The sequence below is a fragment of the Brachyhypopomus gauderio genome, chromosome 18 (assembly GCF_052324685.1).
Source record: "Brachyhypopomus gauderio isolate BG-103 chromosome 18, BGAUD_0.2, whole genome shotgun sequence".
Taxonomy (NCBI): Eukaryota; Metazoa; Chordata; class Actinopteri; order Gymnotiformes; family Hypopomidae; genus Brachyhypopomus; species Brachyhypopomus gauderio.
In genome coordinates this window covers 20,206,684-20,229,342 of record NC_135228.1, presented here as the reverse complement: position 1 = coordinate 20,229,342, position 22,659 = coordinate 20,206,684, and the positions used below count along the sequence as shown (strand labels likewise).

The 22,659-nt window shown below is 48.1% G+C and overlaps 1 protein-coding gene across 3 annotated transcripts in view; it reads left to right on the top strand.

The window, feature by feature from the left end:
* Nucleotides 1–5,489: 5,489 nt before the first annotated feature.
* nsmfa (NMDA receptor synaptonuclear signaling and neuronal migration factor a) overlaps nucleotides 5,490–22,659 on the top strand; it is a 30,796-nt gene continuing 13,626 nt past the window's right edge. Inside the window, exons 1-4 of one of the 3 annotated variants that reach the window (XM_076979977.1) lie at nucleotides 5,490–6,164; nucleotides 17,805–17,858; nucleotides 18,128–18,829; nucleotides 19,270–19,336. In XM_076979977.1, coding sequence (XP_076836092.1) covers nucleotides 6,134–6,164; nucleotides 17,805–17,858; nucleotides 18,128–18,829; nucleotides 19,270–19,336 — 854 coding nt within the window. In that variant the 5' untranslated portion in view covers nucleotides 5,490–6,133. Of the gene's footprint in view, nucleotides 6,165–17,799; nucleotides 17,859–18,127; nucleotides 18,830–19,269; nucleotides 19,337–22,659 lie in introns of all 3 variants that reach the window. The other 2 variants (XM_076979976.1, XM_076979978.1) reach the window with 2 other exon arrangements.

The following is a 22,659-nucleotide window of genomic DNA, read 5'->3' as shown; positions in this document are numbered from 1 at the left end:
CTGGTGGTGTGTGTGTGTGCGGCGTGGTGGTGTTGGTGTAATTCTGCTGGTGGTGTGTGTGTGTGCGGCGTGGTGGTGTTGGTGTAATTCTGCTGGTGGTGTGTGTGTGGCGTGGTGGTGTTGGTGTAATTCTGCTGGTGGTGTGTGTGTGGTGTGGTGGTGTTGGTGTAATTCTGCTGGTGGTGTGTGTGTGTGCGGTGTGGTGGTGTTGGTGTAATTCTGCTGGTGGTGTGTGTGTGTGGCGTGGTGGTGTTGGTGTAATTCTGCTGGTGGTGTGTGTGTGGTGTGGTGGTGTTGGTGTAATTCTGCTGGTGGTGTGTGTGTGGTGTGGTGGTGTTGGTGTAATTCTGCTGGTGGTGTGTGTGTGTGGCGTGGTGGTGTTGGTGTAATTCTGCTGGTGGTGTGTGTGCGTGCGGTGTGGTGGTGTTGGTGTAATTCTGCTGGTGGTGTGTGTGTGTGCGGCGTGGTGGTGTTGGTGTAATTCTGCTGGTGGTGTGTGTGTGTGGCGCGGTGGTGTTGGTGTAATTCTGCTGGTGGTGTGTGTGTGTGCGGCGTGGTGGTGTTGGTGTAATTCTGCTGGTGGTGTGTGTGTGTGTGGCGTGGTGGTGTTGGTGTAATTCTGCTGGTGGTGTGTGTGCGGCGTGGTGGTGTTGGTGTAATTCTGCTGGTGGTGTGTGTGTGTGGCGTGGTGGTGTTGGTGTAATTCTGCTGGTGGTGTGTGTGTGTGCGGCGTGGTGGTGTTGGTGTAATTCTGCTGGTGGTGTGTGTGTGTGCAGCGTGGTGGTGTTGGTGTAATTCTGCTGGTGGTGTGTGTGTGTGCGGTGTGGTGGTGTTGGTGTAATTCTGCTGGTGGTGTGTGTGTGTGCGGCGTGGTGGTGTTGGTGTAATTCTGCTGGTGGTGTGTGTGTGGCGTGGTGGTGTTGGTGTAATTCTGCTGGTGGTGTGTGTGTGGTGTGGTGGTGTTGGTGTAATTCTGCTGGTGGTGTGTGTGTGTGCGGTGTGGTGGTGTTGGTGTAATTCTGCTGGTGGTGTGTGTGTGTGGCGTGGTGGTGTTGGTGTAATTCTGCTGGTGGTGTGTGTGTGGTGTGGTGGTGTTGGTGTAATTCTGCTGGTGGTGTGTGTGTGGTGTGGTGGTGTTGGTGTAATTCTGCTGGTGGTGTGTGTGTGTGGCGTGGTGGTGTTGGTGTAATTCTGCTGGTGGTGTGTGTGCGGCGTGGTGGTGTTGGTGTAATTCTGCTGGTGGTGTGTGTGTGCGGTGTGGTGGTGTTGGTGTAATTCTGCTGGTGGTGTGTGTGTGTGCGGTGTGGTGGTGTTGGTGTAATTCTGCTGGTGGTGTGTGTGTGTGTGCGGCGTGGTGGTGTTGGTGTAATTCTGCTGGTGGTGTGTGTATGTGCGGTGTGGTGGTGTTGGTGTAATTCTGCTGGTGGTGTGTGTGTGTGTGGCGTGGTGGTGTTGGTGTAATTCTGCTGGTGGTGTGTGTGTGTGCGGCGTGGTGGTGTTGGTGTAATTCTGCTGGTGGTGTGTGTGTGTGCGGCGTGGTGGTGTTGGTGTAATTCTGCTGGTGGTGTGTGTGTGTGGTGTGGTGGTGTTGGTGTAATTCTGCTGGTGGTGTGTGTGCGGCGTGGTGGTGTTGGTGTAATTCTGCTGGTGCTGGTGTGCGGCGTGGTGGTGTTGGTGTAATTCTGCTGGTGGTGTGTGTGTGTGCGGCGTGGTGGTGTTGGTGTAATTCTGCTGGTGGTGTGTGTGTGGCGTGGTGGTGTTGGTGTAATTCTGCTGGTGGTGTGTGTGTGGCGTGGTGGTGTTGGTGTAATTCTGCTGGTGGTGTGTGTGTGGCGTGGTGGTGTTGGTGTAATTCTGCTGGTGGTGTGTGTGTGTGTGTGTGTGTGTGTGTGTGTGTGTGGCGTGGTGGTGTTGGTGTAATTCTGCTGGTGGTGTGTGTGTGTGCGGCGTGGTGGTGTTGGTGTAATTCTGCTGGTGGTGTGTGTGTGTGCGGCGTGGTGGTGTTGGTGTAATTCTGCTGGTGGTGTGTGTGCGGCGTGGTGGTGTTGGTGTAATTCTGCTGGTGGTGTGTGTGTGGCGTGGTGGTGTTGGTGTAATTCTGCTGGTGGTGTGTGTGTGTGCAGCGTGGTGGTGTTGGTGTAATTCTGCTGGTGGTGTGTGTGTGGTGTGGTGGTGTTGGTGTAATTCTGCTGGTGGTGTGTGTGTGTGCAGCGTGGTGGTGTTGGTGTAATTCTGCTGGTGGTGTGTGTGTGTGTGGCGTGGTGGTGTTGGTGTAATTCTGCTGGTGGTGTGTGTGTGTGCGGCGTGGTGGTGTTGGTGTAATTCTGCTGGTGGTGTGTGTGCGGCGTGGTGGTGTTGGTGTAATTCTGCTGGTGGTGTGTGTGTGTGTGTGGCGTGGTGGTGTTGGTGTAATTCTGCTGGTGGTGTGTGTGTGGTGTGGTGGTGTTGGTGTAATTCTGCTGGTGGTGTGTGTGTGTGTGGCGTGGTGGTGTTGGTGTAATTCTGCTGGTGGTGTGTGTGTGGTGTGGTGGTGTTGGTGTAATTCTGCTGGTGGTGTGTGTGTGTGGTGTGGTGGTGTTGGTGTAATTCTGCTGGTGGTGTGTGTGGCGTGGTGGTGTTGGTGTAATTCTGCTGGTGGTGTGTGTGTGGTGTGGTGGTGTTGGTGTAATTCTGCTGGTGGTGTGTGTGTGTGGCGTGGTGGTGTTGGTGTAATTCTGCTGGTGGTGTGTGTGTGTGCGGCGTGGTGGTGTTGGTGTAATTCTGCTGGTGGTGTGTGTGTGTGCGGCGTGGTGGTGTTGGTGTAATTCTGCTGGTGGTGTGTGTTTGTGTGGTGTGGTGGTGTTGGTGTAATTCTGCTGGTGGTGTGTGTGCGGCGTGGTGGTGTTGGTGTAATTCTGCTGGTGGTGTGTGTGTGTGTGTGGCGTGGTGGTGTTGGTGTAATTCTGCTGGTGGTGTGTGTGTGGCGTGGTGGTGTTGGTGTAATTCTGCTGGTGGTGTGTGTGTGGCGTGGTGGTGTTGGTGTAATTCTGCTGGTGGTGTGTGTGTGGCGGGGTGGTGTTGGTGTAATTCTGCTGGTGGTGTGTGTGTGTGTGTGTGGCGTGGTGGTGTTGGTGTAATTCTGCTGGTGGTGTGTGTGTGTGTGTGTGTGGCGTGGTGGTGTTGGTGTAATTCTGCTGGTGGTGTGTGTGTGTGCGGCGTGGTGGTGTAATTCTGCTGGTGGTGTGTGTGTGTGCGGCGTGGTGGTGTTGGTGTAATTCTGCTGGTGGTGTGTGTGTGTGCAGCGTGGTGGTGTTGGTGTAATTCTGCTGGTGGTGTGTGTGTGGTGTGGTGGTGTTGGTGTAATTCTGCTGGTGGTGTGTGTGTGTGCGGCGTGGTGGTGTTGGTGTAATTCTGCTGGTGGTGTGTGTGTGTGTGGCGTGGTGGTGTTGGTGTAATTCTGCTGGTGGTGTGTGTGTGTGCGGTGTGGTGGTGTTGGTGTAATTCTGCTGGTGGTGTGTGTGTGGTGTGGTGGTGTTGGTGTAATTCTGCTGGTGGTGTGTGTGTGTGTGGCGTGGTGGTGTTGGTGTAATTCTGCTGGTGGTGTGTGTGTGGTGTGGTGGTGTTGGTGTAATTCTGCTGGTGGTGTGTGTGTGGCGTGGTGGTGTTGGTGTAATTCTGCTGGTGGTGTGTGTGCGGCGTGGTGGTGAGTAGCCAGGCTAACTGGACTCGAGTGATGAGATGGGGAGCTTGGCCGGCCTTGCTGCTTGGACCGACTGGTTAGCTGATGAGCTTGGCACCATAACAAGTGAGTGATGAGAATAGCCATTCCATCCTCCAGGAAGGACCCAGGCAGGTGTGTGTGTATGTGTGTGTGTGTGTGTGTGTGTGGCCATGTGTGTCTCCACAGGTGGATAAATATTGTGTAGGACATAATGACAGACAGTCTTCTGACAGAGAGATAAAGATGACTTAACATCACTATTGTACTTGTGTTCCAGTCTCTTTATCTTCCGTTCTGCTTATTCCAAAAACCTCATTTTCCCAGTACTATGAAACAAATGGTATTTTTCTCTATTGTATGCTCAAAAAACGCTATGACTGAAGAATGGTTTAAAGATCCCCCGACTCTGTCCAAATGAATAAAACCGTCTTCTCATTTCTTCTGTTTTATCCACATGTAGACACATGTATGCAGAAGAACCAGAATTTGCCCCAGTTTAGATGAGGACAGCCTCTTTCCCAAGCCCAGGTTATGTTTACCCCTTCCACTGAAGAACAGTACAAGACTGGGCTTTGTGTGTGCTGGCAGACCTCCACCTTGAAGCGAGGGAGGGGACAGAACATAGCAGGACACCAAACAATAAAACAAAGCCCGTGCAGGCCAGGCCGGTAAATAAGCCCATGGCAACGGTGAGCCCTGTGGCAGCACGGAGAGCCTGCAGATGAAGGAGAGACCCTGAGCGATGAGGATCACGCAGGGCTGAGACGGTGCTGCTACCATTCGGGCTTTTTGATTAACCACTTCGGTGTTTAAGATGTTAAATGAACACTGCTTCTCCAGCCTGGAAGTGGTCTTATGATTGCAGCTGAATGAATTAGACCTGACTGCCTGTCTCTCCTCTAATCTAGTGGTCTTCCCTAGACCATGAACATTACAAATTAAAACAGGAAATGCCCTGATGATACTTAAGAACTGTGCAGCGTGTGTTCATTATGCATGTGCATGTTCTTGGGTTTATGGCCCCTCTTCCTCTGGCCCTCCGCCCCATGTTCTCGGTACCCCCCTCACGCCCCTGCCGGTGCACACCCGTCCCCTTACCGGCAGAGCTGCATACAGCCAGCTAAGCCAGCCTCGCACTCCCTCTGCTGTGTGTGTGTGTGTGTGTGTGTGTGTGTGTGTGTGTGTGTGTGTGTGTGTGTGTGCTTTCTCATTCTTTCTTTCTTTTCATTCATTCTTCCTGTTCCTTCTCATCTGCAGTCCCTCCATGATCCCACACTGCTTAGGGCGACGCTGTTCTCCACTTTTTTATTTATTTATATTTACCTCACTGTAGGGATGAAATATGTATTGGTTTGATCATTGTTATCTCAGAACTGCCCTTTAGTAGCACTGATATTGTAGGAGGTGCCGTTTGCTAAATATGTGGGATCTAGTGTGGGCTCTCAGAGTCCAAGCGTAAGAGATGAGGGTTCTGAAGAGAGTTCAAAATTCAAGCCAGTATATCCATGATAATAAATCAACAGGACAAATAATTTTGCATGCATATTATAACCACAACACAGTATTGATTAAATATACTATTGATTTTTATAGTATTGTCAATAAGTTCATTCCTCATTGGCATATTTGTACAAGATTATTTTCCTAGCAAGTGCCTGAAATGCATAAAAAATAAGGGTATCAGAGATTTGTGTGTGTGTGTGTGTGTGTGTGTGTGTGTGTGTGTGTGTGCTAGTCTGCTGGCTAGCTGCTCGCTCTAGTGAAGTCAACTGCCCATGGAATAAGGAATACTGCATCGTGTTTGTGTGTGTGTGTTACAATCTGTCAAACACTGCAGCAGGGCGAATGCTGAATTCGTTAAGTCGACATGTGCTGTGAAGAGGCAGGTGACTTTTTCCTGTCCCTACGTGTCTGCTGCTTCACCTGCTCCTACATCACGGACTCCACCTGATAGTCGCCATAGCTCACGAGTCCGTGTGATCGGAGGAGTGACCGCACCATATATGGCCCTTCTGTGTTTCCCACTCAACCTCCCCACCTTCCCAGCAGAGGAAACACACACGCCCCCTCCTACCTTTGCTTACCCGCATCAATGGGAAAGGGAGAAAGAGGAGGACACCGTTTGCGCGAGGCTGTCTCTCTTTCTTTCAACTAGTTGACGGCGCGCTATCGTCCACCGAACACACTGCGCAGTGTGTTCAAGAACCCACAACTCCATTAACCATCCCTTCATCACACACCATCATTTTTTTTTTTGCTATAACGTATTCTCTTTCGGCGTTTTGCGCGAAGAGGACGAGGTTCTTCACACAGCTGACGTTTTTCCACCCATCCCTCTATGTTGAGATATTTGGAATGAGCGCTTTTCTCCAGAGAGTGGTCTCCATGCCAGCATGGGCACTGCTGTGTCCAAACGCAAGAGTCTAAGAAACGATGCGATTTTGTCGGTGGCAACAAAAGTTAGGTGAGTACCCTTCCACCTGCGTCCTCCAGGAACATCAGCATGCGTGCAGCCCACCTGCCCTGTAATCCTGCAACCATAAGTGTGAGCAGCTCGGGATTCCTGTGGACCGCTCACTAAACGTTTTTGTTCCGCTACTTTCTTCTCTTGCACGGCGGACGAGTCACTGATTGCCAAAATGTAACTTAAAACTATTGCTAGACGATGCATTTGACAGCAGGAATGATGTATTCAACTAACAGCATGTCAGCGTTTTAATTGCATGCTGCATCAGATGGATGCGGGTTGTATGTACCTTCGCCTGTCTTTTGCAATAGACGGGACAGCTGGAAATACGTGATGTTACGTGATGTTGTGTGTTTCACCAACTGGGACCATGGTCTTCTGGGAACGTACTGTAGCTCCATGTCAGGCACCACTGCGGGGGGTCAGTTCTGCACAAGCGTCGCTAGCGAGAACCGCGTAATGTCCCGCAGTTTCTCCTACACGACAGCGCCAGAACCCCCCCAGGGCTGAATCTATCGCCGACCAACTGGGCTCAGGCGAACACGAATAATTAAATCATCACCAAAGATGTTAAGACAACGAGGGAATTTGCTGTGCAGTTTTAATTAGGCGTGTACGAACACGGTCCCAAATATACGGGAGTGAGTGGAGGGACGCTTGTGACCTGTGCATCTTAATTACTTACACAGGATCATGAATCAGGGAAGATTTTTAACTTCTCCGTTCGCTTTATTTCATACGCTTCTCTAGACTTTCGTCTTGTCTTTGAAACATCTTTTCAATCTTCAAGTCTTTTGTACGTTGCTCGATCACAAATAAGCGTCAGAATGACCATTTCAAGTTCATCTTGTGGTGGTAGAGCTAATGGTGAAGACATCCTTAGAGGAGGAGAGCACTCTTCAGCACTGATGTCCTGATCACTGGCCAAGCGTGCAAAGGATCAATCCATCAATCAACCAGTCAGCTGTGAGTGACTTAGCTGCCTGCAGCCATTACACACCATTGGACCCTTGCGATAAAGGATGGTTCTAATGATGTACTGCAAAGAAACCCGTTTTCTTGACATATGCACCACACAGCATTGCATTTCATTTCATTCGTAGATAGCACATCTGTCTTCTGTTCAAATCCCCTGTAGGATTGTGCCCTCCTTGTGTGTATTCGCTGCCGTGGTATCATTGAAGTGAACGTAGTCTGTAGGATCTTGGTGATCGTCTAGGGACTTGCAGTTATGCTGTTACAGGTGTCAAATACGTGCTATATTTCTTGAGAACTCTATTTTATGGGTTGTCTTGAGGGGTCATGGACGTTACCTTGAGTTCTAGATGGCGGTCGCATAACCTTGGTTTCTACATGTTCGTGGCGTGACAGTTGCTTCCAGCACCCTGGCTGAGTGACAAATGGCTTTAATTCATGATTATGGGGCGCGTGGCATTCCCTCTGCTCAGCATGTGTGTGCACGCATGGGGGGTGAAATGGAGAAACCGAGTATGATCAGTATACAGGACAGATGTGCCTCAGCTTATAGCTGAGAATACTGATTTCAAACACAGTGCCGGATACAACGGGGTGAGACAGAGACCCGAGACACCCAGGGTAGCCAGACGCTCATCATCACGCCACATTTGGGACTCGGACAGACACAGACACAGACAGACAGACAGACAGACAGACACACACACACACACACACACACACACACACACACACACACACACACTGCTGCAGTGGCATAAACTTACAAAATGGGAATATGGTGTTACTGCAGGTATAAAGAACATAGCAAAGACCTGAGTGATTTTTTTTTCCTTTTGCATATGAATAAATAAGCTATAAGTACAAGTGGAGCTCCAGGGCTATTTCTGTGTATCAGTAACTTTCACAGTCTGAGCACCGAAATAACTTATATCAACTGAAATATGGTAATGAGGAACTGAAATATGGTAACGAGGAAGTCCATTCAGACTTTCACTGCAGATGTCATTTATTACCCTGCACTATTACACAGCAAGTAAGATGCTGTATGCCAGGTGATTAAAAAACCTGTGGATTGTGCCCTTGTTTGTATGAGAGAGTAACTTTATGGTTCATAGACAGAGGGGCATTTTAGACAACCAAGAGAGGTCATCCTTTTGACCATTTAGAAATCAGTTTAATTTAAAACTTTGTCAAATATTAAACAGATTAGGACCTGTTACATAATTTCACCTCTCTCTTTAAGTCACCTGATTATTTGTCATTCATCTGCCTAATTGTCTTTGCCTTGAAACAAAAAAACCACATTGGGGCATTTGTGGGTTATTTAGTAGAATCAGGGTTTATTCAGGTTGCTCCTGCCATGCTGACAGGACAGAGTGTCTCAGTACCCAGAACACCACCTATGCCTTCTGCAGCCGGTTGGGGCGTGGGCCAGGGGGGCGTGGTCCTGGGGGCCGCCACGCTGTAGCAGCGGCTACCCTAGAAAACAGCTTTACCACCCCACAAACACACAGATTTTATGAAAGATGCTCTTTCCACATTCTTGTAACCTGTTCCATCTCCCCATCTATCTGTGTAGAGTTGTTTGTTAGATCAGTTTCGTGATATGTGACCTCGAGTGTGTCTTTTGTGTAATTGTTATGTTTGGTTGCAGGTGTTGTAATGCATTTTCCTCTTCCTCATATAAAGAGATATTCTCCGTGAAGTTTAGCACGCTGTGACTGCAGAACCATTCGTCATCTGAGTAGGATTAATCTTGGTCTGAGCATTTATTGTTTGCACAATGTGCATGCAATCCATTAATCAACTTGGAAACATGGCCCCGTTTGTTGGTGCCATTATAAGACAAATGAAGAACCAACAATTTTCTCTGAAATAACACTGAGACTGACAAAAGCTGTTTGTGTCCATCATTCTTTATTTCACATTTTGGTTTTTGATTATTATTATTTTTGTAAACTTAAAACAAAATGTCATGGACATTTTGATGGTGCAAAGGGGCAATTTCTGAAGCTCTCGCTCAGATTTCTGCACCTATCCACTTGTAGTTTGACCCACTCCTGCTAAGCAAAGTGATCCAGCTCTCTCAGGTTTAAAGGGCACGTTCCACGCCATGCCTGTTTCAGCTCTTCAGATGTTCAAGAGGATTCAAATCATAGAAGCTCGTACAAGACCACTTCAGAACGGTCCAGTTTTTGTTCTTAGCCGCTCTTGGGTTCTTGCTGTGTTTTTGGGTCGTTATCCCAGGAAATAAGACCTGCAGTTGAGCCAGAGCTTTCTGACACTGGGCTGTACATTTCCCTCTGGAATGCCTTGAGGGTCATGAGATTTAACCGTGACTTGCTCAGAATCAAGGCACCTCGTGCCAGATACAGCAAAGCAGTCCTGAAACACAACCAATCTTCCTCCATGTTACACGGGAGCTGTGGTATCCTTTCCTTTCAAAGTCCTTTCTTTTAACGTTGAGCTAACATGACTTGCCAAAAGGCTCCAGTTTCGTCTCCCAGAAGTCCTGTGGCTTGGCAAAGCACATCTTAGCAAATTCCTGTCTGGCTTTTTTAATATGGTTTGCTTTTAGTAGTGGAGTCCTCCTGGGTCTCCGTGGATCACACCGTCGCTAAGATAGTAATGGAAGTGCGTGATCAGACGCTTGTGTACCTTTGACCTTGCAGGTCAGTGTGCATGTCCATCGTTTGCACTGTCCTCCTGTTCACTATGGCCTTTGATGTTCCTTGTGTGGAAGCATCCAGAGAGGTTGTCCATGGTCTCAAACTCCAAGACAGAAATCTCTTCCTCACTGGCACTTACATATATCACATTCTGGTTTTTGTTCATTGTTTATAGCCTTTTATTGCTAAAACATGGTGAAAACATGAAGTGATTAAAAGAGATGCAAAATTACCCATGTAAAAACCTTTGATTATGTCGACAATATGAATGAATTTATCTACTGTTCAGTTTTCTGTGCTTGATGTTTATGCAAATTATTTCATTTGTGTATTTAAATATAATATTACAGAAAACTTGTAATACAAGTACTTGACTTAATGTAATGTAAGTAAGCAAGTTTCATGGTGAGTTTCAAACCAAGCAGTTTGAAATATAATTAATTTTTTTTTCATCTTTTCTAGGTGTACTAGCAAATCTGTCCTGGCCATTTTACAATAGTTTTGTAGAATAAGCAATAATTTATCTATTTGCAGACTTTCCTTGCTTTATTGTATGACATATCAATGGCATGGAGTTATAATTGAGACAATTGTATCAATATGAGACTTAAAATTGCATATTTGAGAGGTGGAATAGTCCTACACTAGACTTAGTGTATCACAATTAGTTATTCACGGTGATTTAAATGAATAATAAGTGAATCCTGGGACTGGGAATCCTGAGAATACAGGGACATAAATATGCAAATTTGCACATGGATTTGTGAACATGTCTCAGAGCAGTGTTGCTCTGGTGAGTCTTTCAGGTTGTTCCCAGCGAGATTTGGGACGTCGGAGGTCTTTGTCCTCTTTGCTTGAGCTGCACGTCTTCCTGGGTTACAGAGCTGGGTGGAGGCTTTTACCGACAGCATGGTTGGGTGGAGGCTTTTACCGACAGCATGGCTGTGTGGAGACCTGGTTGCTCCCGTTTCAGGGTCTTGTCTGCACCTCCTGACGCCCATCTAGCGTGGTTTCTGTGCTAAGAGGCTGTCATTAGCCAGATCTCAGTGCACTCTCTGCTCTCACCAGGAGCATGTGCATATTATCAAAGGTGAGAGAGGAGGACTTGAACGGCCTTTGGCCCAGCAGCAGTTGTGAGTATCCACTCACGCTGCTTCGCAAACCACCATGTGCGCTCACGTCCGCCGAGGGCTGTTTGTTGTTCTTTGGTCTGTCCTGTATCATTTCATCCAGGCAGCCAGCAAATGATGGGGATGAAGAGGCAGCTGAGAGAAGACAAGAGTGTTCAGGATTTGGGAATCTGAGTCTTTGCTCAGAGCCAAAGCAGCCTAGTCACAAGAATTAAGAGAAGGCACCACAACTGTCGTTCTACACTACGGTTTTTCTTTCTTATCAGAGTTTTTAGTTATTGACGTCTTTGACTAACCAGTCGCCTTGACTAACCAGTCGCCTTGACTAACCATTCCATTCGCTCGTCCAGAACCTTCCACACCACGTACGCAAGGGTTGCCAGTGCCCCCCTTTTTCTGCAGCAATCGTTCTAAATTAAAGAGTGATAACGTTCAGGCGGAGTCAAATTCCCATATCCTCACGAGATAACGCAAGGTCCCTCAAGGATATTTGTGATATATTCATATTCAGATCCCCTGTGAAATGCTGCCTGACTGAGCAGGGAGTTTTGAGTGCCTGTATGACGCTGTTCATTGCAGATGACCCAAGGACATTTGGTAGAGGAGCTAGATATCAACCGTCTGTTCTTTGGAGAGCGTAAAATGAGCAACGCTCGGATGCCTGATGGTCTTGAATGCACAGCTGTCCGTTGAACGAATGAATGAAGTTACGGTTTTACAGCACCTTCCTGAGTACACAAGGATGATTTACAGCCAGCGAGCTACACATCACTTTTACATCCAGTCAACACACAAGTGATGCTTAACAAACCGACTCATGTGTTTGGCGTAAGATGTGTGTAATCAGTGGTGGCACAAGCACTTGGAAACAAACGCAGCCGTCATTAATATCCTAAACTGGATCAGAGCATCTCTCTCGAAGAGACTCCAGTCTCACATCTGAGGATCTGGTTCAGCCCAGGCTGGGAGTGTTGAGCTGGAGGGGGTGTTTATTTCACTGTGTCGCTTGTGCAACTCCCAAACAGGCTGATGAAATTTGACTTTTTGATCTCCGGGTTTCCCAAACGTCTGTGCTGAATGCTGCCATCTCTGGCAACCTTTGGGAGATCAGTGGTTTTCAGGCAGGCGTCCTACCTCTGTTATGAGCTCCACCATTTTGGAAATGGAATGCATACACATTCATAGTTCAAACCAAAGCAGAGAAATCATATCTTGTTCCATGCAGCTAGTTTGTTTTCCTCCCCGAGGAGATTATTTTTTACAGTTCAAGTCACTGGTCTGTTATGAAGCCACTTATTGCTTTAGTCTCGCAAGACTGTCTCGCAGTGCTGGAGCCCTAGAGTGTGCAGAATTCCTGGGCTTAAGTCTCTTTACTTTTCTGCTTAACAGTATCTAATTATTAACTTGCGAGGAGACTAAATTGCAGGCATTGAAAGAATAAACAGCTGAACTAGTCAAGTGTGTATGTGTGAAGAGTAGGATTCCTATCTTCCAGGGCTGAGGATTAGAAAATCATCTGTAATTAGCCTGACTGGATGAAATGATACAAATTTCAGGAAGACTTGGACACTACAATTACACCTTAGATATTGTTGACTCTGCGTCTTTGTGGAGACGGGGCGTGAGAAACACGAGGGAGAGATCCCGGCATCGTTAAGGTGGGTCGTAGAGGTATGGCTCAATAAGACGATGTGCCTTTTGAATCTGTGGTGTATTCCGTAGGAAGGCCCCAGACATTACGTAAACGTGTCCTGCTGGAATGTGAAAGCCTCTTGGTGACTTATGAATGAATATAATGTTTATATAGCACCTTTTCAAGGAAACCAAGGTCACCTTACGTTGATCACACACAGATATCACGTCCAGTGACTCACCGGTGTGAAGCAGCAAGCGGTTGTGGGTATTCTCAAACGGAACCCTCATGTCGCCCCCCCCCCCCCCCTCCCCCCCCCCTTACACAACCCCCCAATGTCTTTATATCACCACCTTGGGATGATCAGCTCCAGGTAGCTCAGGAAATGAAACCTTATTGTACTGCTTTCCATCGGTCAGGGTTATTGTGTTGCCTTCCTGTGCTGATGGGGACGTTTGCATGTGTCTTATAATGGCCCTCTTTGATCTGTCTTTCCGAATTAAGAATTTACGAACCACAGGGACGTCGGCCAGAGGAATGTCTCGATTTAAAGAGGCCTTGAGTGATATTTTGAGAAAATGTTGAGTTGCTCTCACGAAGTCTGAAAGGGAGTAGAAAGGGAAGATGAGAGATTATTGCCTCTAAGGTTTGTGAATTATTTTACAGCTTCTAGTTAATTAATCTAGTTGCTCAGTGTGTTAGATTTTATTTGCAGACGTATTGTTCATAAGCTGCTTTGCCTTAATGATATGTATAAAAGGCACTTAGTAATCCTTTATTTAAAGGACAGGGGGGTATGAACTCCTAGCAGAGAGAGAGAGAGGGAGGGAGGGAGGGAGGGAGGGAGGATCTCTCTCTCTGCATGTGCTGCCGGGTCTGCACATCACTGCATGTGTAGTAACAGTGAGTGCTGAGTCACAGGCTGGGCTGTGTCCTACCGGGCCGGTACGAGAGAGACCGAACGAGAGAGTGAGTGAGGTGGAACTGAGAGAAAGGGAGAGAGTGAAAAAGTGGGTGAGCATGTGTGGGAACGAGAGGGAGTGGGTGTGGGGACAGAGAGTGAGGGTGATTGATACGGAGTGTGGGACTGAGGGAATAGAGAGAGGGAGGTGTGGAGGGGGAGATAGAGATGGAGGTGGAGATAGAGAGAGGGCAGTATGAAATTTCCAGTGCCCGGCACAGAGGAACAGAGAACTCCTTCATCAGTGCCTGCACCTAACAATATCAGGTCATGGCCTAAAGTAAGTGTTCTCCAAAATTACTTCTCCTGACTCAAAAGAGATATGCCTTTTCGACAACACACACACACACACACACACACACACACACACACACACACACACACACGTGTTCATTCTGCTTCCTGCCTCTACCTTCAGTTCTGTGTCACATGACTAGCTCACAGGCATAACTACACTGCTCCTATTGTCCTCCCTAGTGACAAACTTGCTGTCTGTCTAGCTATCCGTCTGTATCTACATCTATCTCTCTCTTTATCTCTCTCTGTGGCTGTCTGTGTGGGTCTCAAATCAAATAGCTTCACAAAAATTCAATATTGCCGGAGTGTTCTTGAGGGTGACTGAATCAAGCAGCTGGATACACCTCCATCAAACATGACTGTGTTCCTCCACTTCAGAAGCCTCTCCATGACCGTCTAGAATGGCTTTGTATTCATTTTATGGACTAACATTATGTCAAGTAATTCACATCAATGCAATTAAAGAAATATGAAAAACATACTTGAAAGGTTATAACTGGTTAAAAACCTAGGGACCATATAGCCAGATCTAAAAAGTGGTTGTATGATACTGGAATATACTGTTATTTTAAACATTAAAATAGTACTTTTCCAATGAAAACTCCAACCAATCTAGCTCACCAGTCCTTGCTGATAAACACGTGGACATGAACAATGTTCCACTGAGCACAGCACCCTCAACGTGGCACTCAAGGTGGCCCTCAACGTGGCCCTCAGGGTGGCCCTCAACGTGGCCCTCAGGGTGGCCCTCAGCATGGCCAAGGCTGGGAATTGTAGCATAAGCTTTTACTCAACATCAACACCCATCCATTTGACATCAGAATTTGGCATTCTGGTCAAATAAATCAGTCATTTAGGAGACTTGGGAAGGCCATTCATATGACATTCTTTATATGTACAAAGAGCAATATAACACAACAGATTGAGGTTGACCTTTAAAACCAGGGACTTATTCTGTCTTTATTTTAATCTAGTGCACAAGCCAGCCCTCCTCACCCTCCTCACCCTCCTCACCCTCCTCCTCATGTACTACGAATGTGTAAATTCTCCAGACACCGAGCGCAGGGCGAGTTGCTGACATTAATCACAACTCCGAGTGGTGTGTGAAGTCTGAGGTAGCTGATAATTGCCACTGAAAGCATCTTCTCATGATGACACGGCTGAGGAGAATAGGTTCTCCACCGGTGTGCGCACGCACGGGCGGTAAACTGTGGCGAAAGTCGTCCGAGCCGAGCGATGTTCTCCACAGTTAAACGCACTTCTGTTGTGGGAGTGAAAATACGGCTGGAGGTTTGAACGTATGGAAGGAAAGTGTGGGCGACCGTGACTGCATAGTCTCTGTGACATATGCACTGCTATATATAAAACTCCGTATGCATAACACCAGTTAACTACAAGGTAATTTCAGTAGCGCTAGTGTAATTTCTCCTACAGTGGGAACTGCTGATACAGTTACTAGCGCTTAGGGCTGGGGGTAGCGTGGCTGTGGGGGTTGGGGTCTGGGACCCTGTAGGGCTGTGAGGTTTCGAGGTCTGGGGCCTGGAAGGTTGGGGTTTGTATTCTGTGGGGATGGATGGTTGTGAGGGGGGGGGGGGGTGTGTAGGACTGGGGGGAGGGGGGGGGGGGTTTGTAGGACTATGCCCCTGCTGGGAGTCACCAGGAGAGGGATCCCCAAGCATGACAGTTTCTATGGAGGAGGCAGCAATTTTGGGAACAGAGTGGGCGCTTTGCAAAGGGACGTACACTTTCTACAGATGTATACTTCTGTTTTGTGTGTGCATATTTTCCTGCGTGTGTGTGTGTGTGTGTGTGTGTGTGTGTGTGTGTGTGTGTGTGTGTGTGTGTGTGTGTGTGTATTTGTGTATGGACATTATCTCCACTGTACACACAAACACAGGGAGAGCGCACCATTGTTCATTTTGTCTCCTGCAATGTTTTCATTTAAACAGCTTCTTGAATGGTGATGACTCACACAGGCGGCATCAGAGGCTCCTGCCAGCGTGGTGTCATACGTGGCACAGAATAAGCTTTCATTTGATGATCGAGTCTTTGGCCTATCAGTGCTACATGTAAGCAGCTCATGACTGTTAAATTGCTGGTTAGCTGCAGAGTTGTTGGTTTGCTTGGCTTGTTGTGATGGCTCGTCTCTGTTCAGTCTGCAATAAAGGACTCCACCAGTGAATTCAGTACAGATGTCTGGCAATCTGGACCTCTTCAGATCTCATAAGCTTGTTTCCCATGATTCTCGGTATGTGATAAAGCAGGTTCCTGATCAAAACTCCTATCCTAATTGCTGCTTTTCTTTCGTCTTTGATTTCCATCTACGGTAAGCTGGTCAGGAATTACGTGCCCCTTGGCTTCAATTGAAATCGCTAATTTTATTAATTCCAATCATGTTAAATGACATGTTAACAAAAAAAAAAACTTAAAATATTAAGTTAAATTCATTAAATATGAGATGTCTGATTCTTCTTTTAAGGTGTTAATACACTCGGAGACTTTTGAAAAGAGTTGAAATGTTGGTCAGGGTCAGTTTTCAGCATCCCAGACTAATATTTTTTAACAAAAAAAAAAAATACAGAAAACGTTTAAATGTTGTATCTGTCAATCGGTACCCATTAAAATTTCTAACTTTGTTTTAAAGTCTGTTCTTTGCTTTTCTGTGGTTTTTATGCCTTGTTTACTTTGACATACCCAACGCAACAAAAACTCTCGTGTTTTTCTCCACAGTTTGGCAAAAACTAGTAATAAGGTGATGCAGGTTAAAGCGCCCGCCGTGTCCAGTGTTCAGTGTTCTGTCACACATTTGGATACACATTGCAATGTACATATACAGTGTGGCTGTACTGACATGCGATCGTCTTCAGCATTGCGTACCGCCTTCTGGTTCAGTAGACTAGCATGCAAACGAGATGATTTTTGTGTTTGTGTTCTTGTTCTTTTCTTTTAGTGTGGGTTTGATTTCTCTTTCTCTCAACCATGAATTGGCTCTGAAATCAACAGCGTTTTGACATTTGAAGATGAGGCCAGAGTATAAAGGTTATTGAGCTGGATTATTTGCGTCATCTCTGTTTGTGTTCTGTGTCTCTCTCCTTCTCTCTCTCTCTCTCTCTCTCTTGCCCTCTCTCCTTCTCTCTCTCCTGCTTTCTCTCTCTCTCCCTCTCTTTACCTTTACACACCAGTTTCCGTTCTTCCTTTCACCAGCCTGGACTGGAGAGATAAACCCATAATGTCTGAGTCTGTGGGAGGCTCCACAAAGCCCTTTCCCACCACATTTGTCTCTCACTTATTCCCTCTTTCCATCTCTTTCTGTTTATCTTTCTCTCTCTTTTCCATGTCTCTTTCTCTCAATTTTTCTGTTTTTCTCTCATCTGTCTTTCCGATTTTCTCTCTCTCTCTATCTTTCTCTCTCTCTCTCTCCTGCTCCATCTTTCCTTCATCACAAAGCTTTAGAGCTCAGCAAGTTCAGCTCCGGAAACTTCCACTAATATGCTGCTGCACACAGTGTGTTTCAGCACTCCCAGTCTAAAGCTTTCTGCGCTGGGTGTGTTTCTGCTTCCCAGTGGAATTTCGGAGCTGAGGGGAACTGTTACTTCTCAGAGGGAAAGGAAAGGGTTTATATATTAGAAATATAATATATATATTACCACCTGCGCATATGGTATGTTTAATAAGTAAATGCAACAAGGGTAAGACAAGGTTGAATTCATGTCCAATGTCTGATTGGCCAGCTTGTGATTCCTCAGAAATTTGTTTTAATCAGGCTAGACAAATTCAAAATCAGTCTCACTATCCCACATGAGACAAATGGGTTCATTTAAATGACCAATGAATATTCAGCAGACATCCGATTGGCTGAGAGCAAGTGACAGAGCCCAGCACATAAAGCCATGGAGGCTGTGGTGCTGTGTTGCCGTGGAGGCTGGTGTGTGAGGTGTGTGTGGGTCTGTGTGTGTTTCTGCAGAGCAGCGCGAGCATTTGGAGAATATCTTCACGCTCATCCCGAGAGCAGGAACGGATCAGGTGAGCCGTTGCTCTCTCCTCCCCCTCTTCCTTCTCTTCCTCCTCCTCCTCCTCCCACCCCTCCCACCCCTCTCCACCCCCACACCCCCCACACTCCTCTCTCAGCTCTCCCTGACCAGCTGTGCTGTGGCTCCTCCGTGTATTTCATTACAAACACCACCGTGTCGCTCCGCACGCCGTGACCACTGCCTCATTTGTCTCTTTCTCCCAATCCCCCTCTCCCTCTCGTCTTTCCTGCCGTCTCTGTCTCTCTCTCTTCGTCCCTGAAGATCACTTACTGTCCGACACCCTCGCTGGCCCTGACTCCGACTCCCCAGACAGTGCGAGTACCCAGAACAACCAGCCCCACAGCTACGCCCCACAGGCCTCCGGCGGCACAGAGACCCCTCTGATCGGCCCTGCCCTGGGCCTCCTGCAGCTGCCCCCCCCCTCCGCCCCCGCCCCCAGCCGCCTGTCCCTGGAGCGCAGCTTCTCGGCCGAGGAGGAGCAGCAGAAGTGCGTGGAGTGCGCCCTGCAGCCGTCCCGCGTCTACACCATCACCGGCGAGGGGGGCATGCTGACCGGGGGCCGGGGCAGTAAGGAGAGCCTGGAGCTGGAGGTGCTGAGGGGGGCGCGGGACACCCCGCCGCCCTCCCAGGCCGTCCCGCAACCCTCCACCTCCCCCTGCACCTCCTCCACCTCCTCCTCTCCCGCCCAGCACCGGCACCGACACGCCGGCCATCACCACCGCGGGGGCCACCATCACGTCTCCAACCAGCAGCAGGGCGGAGGAGTGTCGGGCGGAGCGGGCCCCCCCCCGGCCCAGCACCACCACCACCACCTGTCCCAGCCCCTCCAGAGCTCGGTGAGCGCGCACAACATCCGCGGCTGGGCCGAGGGCGGGGAGTGCGTGCTGGCGTGCGAGGGGTGTCCTGCGGTGCCGTCCCGCAGCCAGGGCTCGCTGGACCTGGACAGCAGCACGCGAGACGCAGGCAAGTGTGGACCGCGTGACTGGGATGGGAGAGAGAGAGAGAGGGGGGGGGGGGGTCTCAGCCACTAGCGTGGGGTGTCGGGAGCAGTTCTAACCCTGGGTGTCTGTGGGACGTGCTGTGATCTGTATTTCTCCACATCTCTCTCTCTCTCACGTGTTGTGCTCTGTGGCCCTCTCTCACCTTCTGTGCGGTGTGTGTGGTGTGTGTGTGTGGTGTGTGTGGTGTGTGTGTGTGTGCGGTGTGTGTGGTGTGGGGTGGTGTGGGGTGGTGTGTGTGGTGTGGGGTGGTGTGTGTGGTGTGGGGTGGTGTGTGCGGTGTGTGTGGTGTGTGTGTGTGTGTGTGCGGTGTGTGTGGTGTGTGTGATCACTCTAATGTGTTTAAGTATATGTGAAAGGAGAGTGAGTCCACTGACGTAGATCACCACTCTGCCTCCCCAACAGATGACAACCAGTGGTGCCCCAAAGAGAACATGTTCAGCTTCCAGACCGCTACCACGACGATGCAGGCGTGAGTAACCACACACACACACACACACACACACACACCCTTCAGCTCGCATAAGATGTGCAGTGACCTTGGGGACAGATGGTTGTGCAGGTCCTGTAACCACACACTCTTTAGTGACACACATCCACATTGTTGAGGTGACTCACAAACTTGGCAAATAAACAGTAGGCAGCAAAACACAAACACCCCCACGCCCAAAAGATATGACACACACACAGGCTTCCACTCATAGTCACAGTTGTAATCAAAGTGCTCCCTCTCTCCCTCCCTCCCTCTCTCTGTCTGTCTCTATCTCTCTCTCTTTCTGCTCTCTGTGTGTTCTCTTCCTTGCTGTCCTCCAGGATATCGTGAGTAAAATCTATCTTTCTTTTTTTGAGTTAATACTGGCTTCTCTCTCTCCACACAGCCAGCTGCCTGATTAGCGTCTCTGACCCCCCCCCCCCCCCCCCCTTTTCGAGTTAGAGGAGTTTTCTACTGCGAGAGTCAAATTTCTGAGAAATGTCAGGTTTTTTATGCCTAATGTATTCAGTAGTCATTTTCCAAATCAGGCACAATTTACATGAGAAGCCTTTATGTGTACTGTATGATTAGAGTGACTTTTTCATTGTAGATGAAAATCATTGCCTTGAAAAATCAGTATTGCTGCGAAATATTTAATCACACTATAAAACACCGCAGCCCTCTGTAAATCATCACATTATTCTGGAAGTTTACACAATAATCACATTACACAGAAAATGACACCACTCTGACCCCTCTTTACCTCGGTCAGCATCATCTTTATATCCCAAAAACATTTAAAATATATATTCATTTATTGTTCTACCACCAGTCTTCAAATGTGTAAATAAAATCTACTTAAATATAACATTAAAATATTTAAATATCCTTATAAGAAACAGTAATGGTGCCTCGTGAAGTCCTGCTGACACTCAGTCCCCTGTCCCACTGAGTGATGGACACGGTTGTCCACCCAGCCCTGACCAGTCTAAAGCCCTGAAGGATCTCCACTGGGGTGCAGGTGATCCCAGTGACATTGAGGAGCAGGATCCTGTTGTGAATGGAGCTGTGTTTTCTACACTGGACTCAGTAGGGTTGGTAGAGGTGACTCAGCTAGTTTCTAGTTGTCAGTTTTGTGACTCTGCAAGTTGTCGTTTTGTTAGATCCGTGATTGTTAGGTGTGCTGGTCACTGATGGTATTAATTAAAATAACTCTTTGTGGAACATGGTTTCCCATGGTAACAGTACAACCTTTTTTTCTGCCATGAACACTTTTGGACCTTGTGTTTCTGCAGAATGAGTGAATTATATAAAATAAGATATTTTTGTCAGATTATTCTTTTTTGGGTTGTTTATCTTCAAACTAAGTGTTTGTCCTTATTTTAATAATAAAACTCTCACTACAATGCATCTTCCAATGAGGTGATCCTTTTATGTTTGGAAAGATCTGAGTGAACTAGATTAGATGCGAAATGAATATAGTTAGAAATAAACTGGTTCTTTCAGAGAGTGCGACCAAGCATTGCCATCAATATTGGATATGCTCCATGTCCTTAACGGAGAGACTATTATTATGTGAACAAATATCACTGGGACAATTCCTGAAGATGAGGGAAATGTAATTGTATCAGGCTGAGTGAGTTCTCATTGCCCTGGAGATGGTTGACATCCCCACCGGTGACTTGCATCTACGGAGGTGTCCCCGTCTCCTGACTGGAAAGGAATAAACCTACAGCACTCGTTCACTTCAGGGAGAGAGAAGGAGAGGGGAGAAGAGAGGAGGAGAAGAGAGAAGGAGAGGGGAGAAGAGAGTGAGGCAGCAAAGGAGGGAGAGATAGAGGGTGAGGATGTTGGATAGCAGAGGTGTGGTCTGATGCTCGTTTAGGGGTATGGTGGGATGAGGTCACGATGTCTCCGTAGGGACAGCCTGGAGGAGTCAGGTGGGCGTATTCCACAGTGCCCAACCGGTGCTTGTAAAATGCTGGCCCTTAATGATGGAGGAATGAGGTGGTGGCCATGGAGCCCCACCCACAACATCACAGGCCACACCCTCCAGGACTGGAGGAGCAAAGCATTAGAGAGGGTCGAAATGAATGAGGAAAATAAGCATGAAACAGTGGAGAGAATAGAGAGAATACAGACACGCAGATGCAGAGAAAGACACTGAGTCATCCTTGGCTAGATGAGGGGGCACTTCCCCTCTCTCTCTCTCTCTCTCTCTCTCTCTCTCTCTCTGAGCTCTCTCTCTCTGAGCTCTCTGTCATTCTTCCTCTCTCAGCCTCTCTTTCATCCCTTCATTAGGAAGGCGGTGCATGTCTGTTGTGTCCGTGGGTGAAAGAAGAAAAAAGGACAAAGGAGGGGGTCTCTCTCTCTCTCTCTCTCTCTCTCTCACTCACACTCTCTCTCACTCGCTCTCTCACTCTCTCACTTGCTCTCTCTCTCTCTCTCTCTCTCTCACTCACACTCTCTCTCACTCGCTCTCTCACTCTCTCACTTGCTCTCTCTCTCTCTCTCTCGCTCACACTCTCTCTCACTCGCTCGCTCTCTCTGTCCCTCTCTGTCTCTCCCTCACTCGCACTCTCACACTCTCTCTCTTTCTGTCCATCTCTGTCTCACAGAGTTGAGCTCTGTCTCCTGTAACTCGGTGCATACGTGAGACAGCTGTTCTTTTTAACCCGGTCACTACACCACTGCCCTGCCAATCGGTCACAAGTCACTACACTGTAAAAGACATCAGTGTGACACCAGGGGAACTGACCACTCAAACATCCGGCAGCAAACCAAACGAATGGATAAAAGCGTGATGTGTGGTCCCAGCGTGGAGGACACCTGTGAGGAGACAGGAGGAGACACTAGGGGGCATGGATCGTCTCAGTGGAGGAGGCTGTTTGCCTGTCTCCCTGCTCCGTGTGGACATGCCTGTGTTTTCTCCTTCCCCTCTGTGCTTTCTGCCTATGTGTGGGTGTCTTGGTTGGGACATGGTGTGACCCCTGTAGGGGGCAGTTCAGCAGACGTCCCTCAAATGACAGAGGCAGCTTCACGGCCTCCCCCACGAGAGTCCCAGTGCTGATCACTCGGGAGACACCAAATGAGATCACGCGTCCCCATTAGGAGAGGTCACGTTAATCTGCGGAACAACTGTCATGTCTGCCTGACTGAGGGACGTACAAATAGAAATGAGTGTTGGATCACAGCTGTGTGAGCTCCACGCTCCTGTCGGCTCACCTGACTTCCACTGCTTTTTTTTTCTTCTTCCCACTTTCTGCCTCCATCCTTTCTTTCCCCTGTCGTTCCCCCCCTCCCTCCCTCCCTCCCTCTGTCTG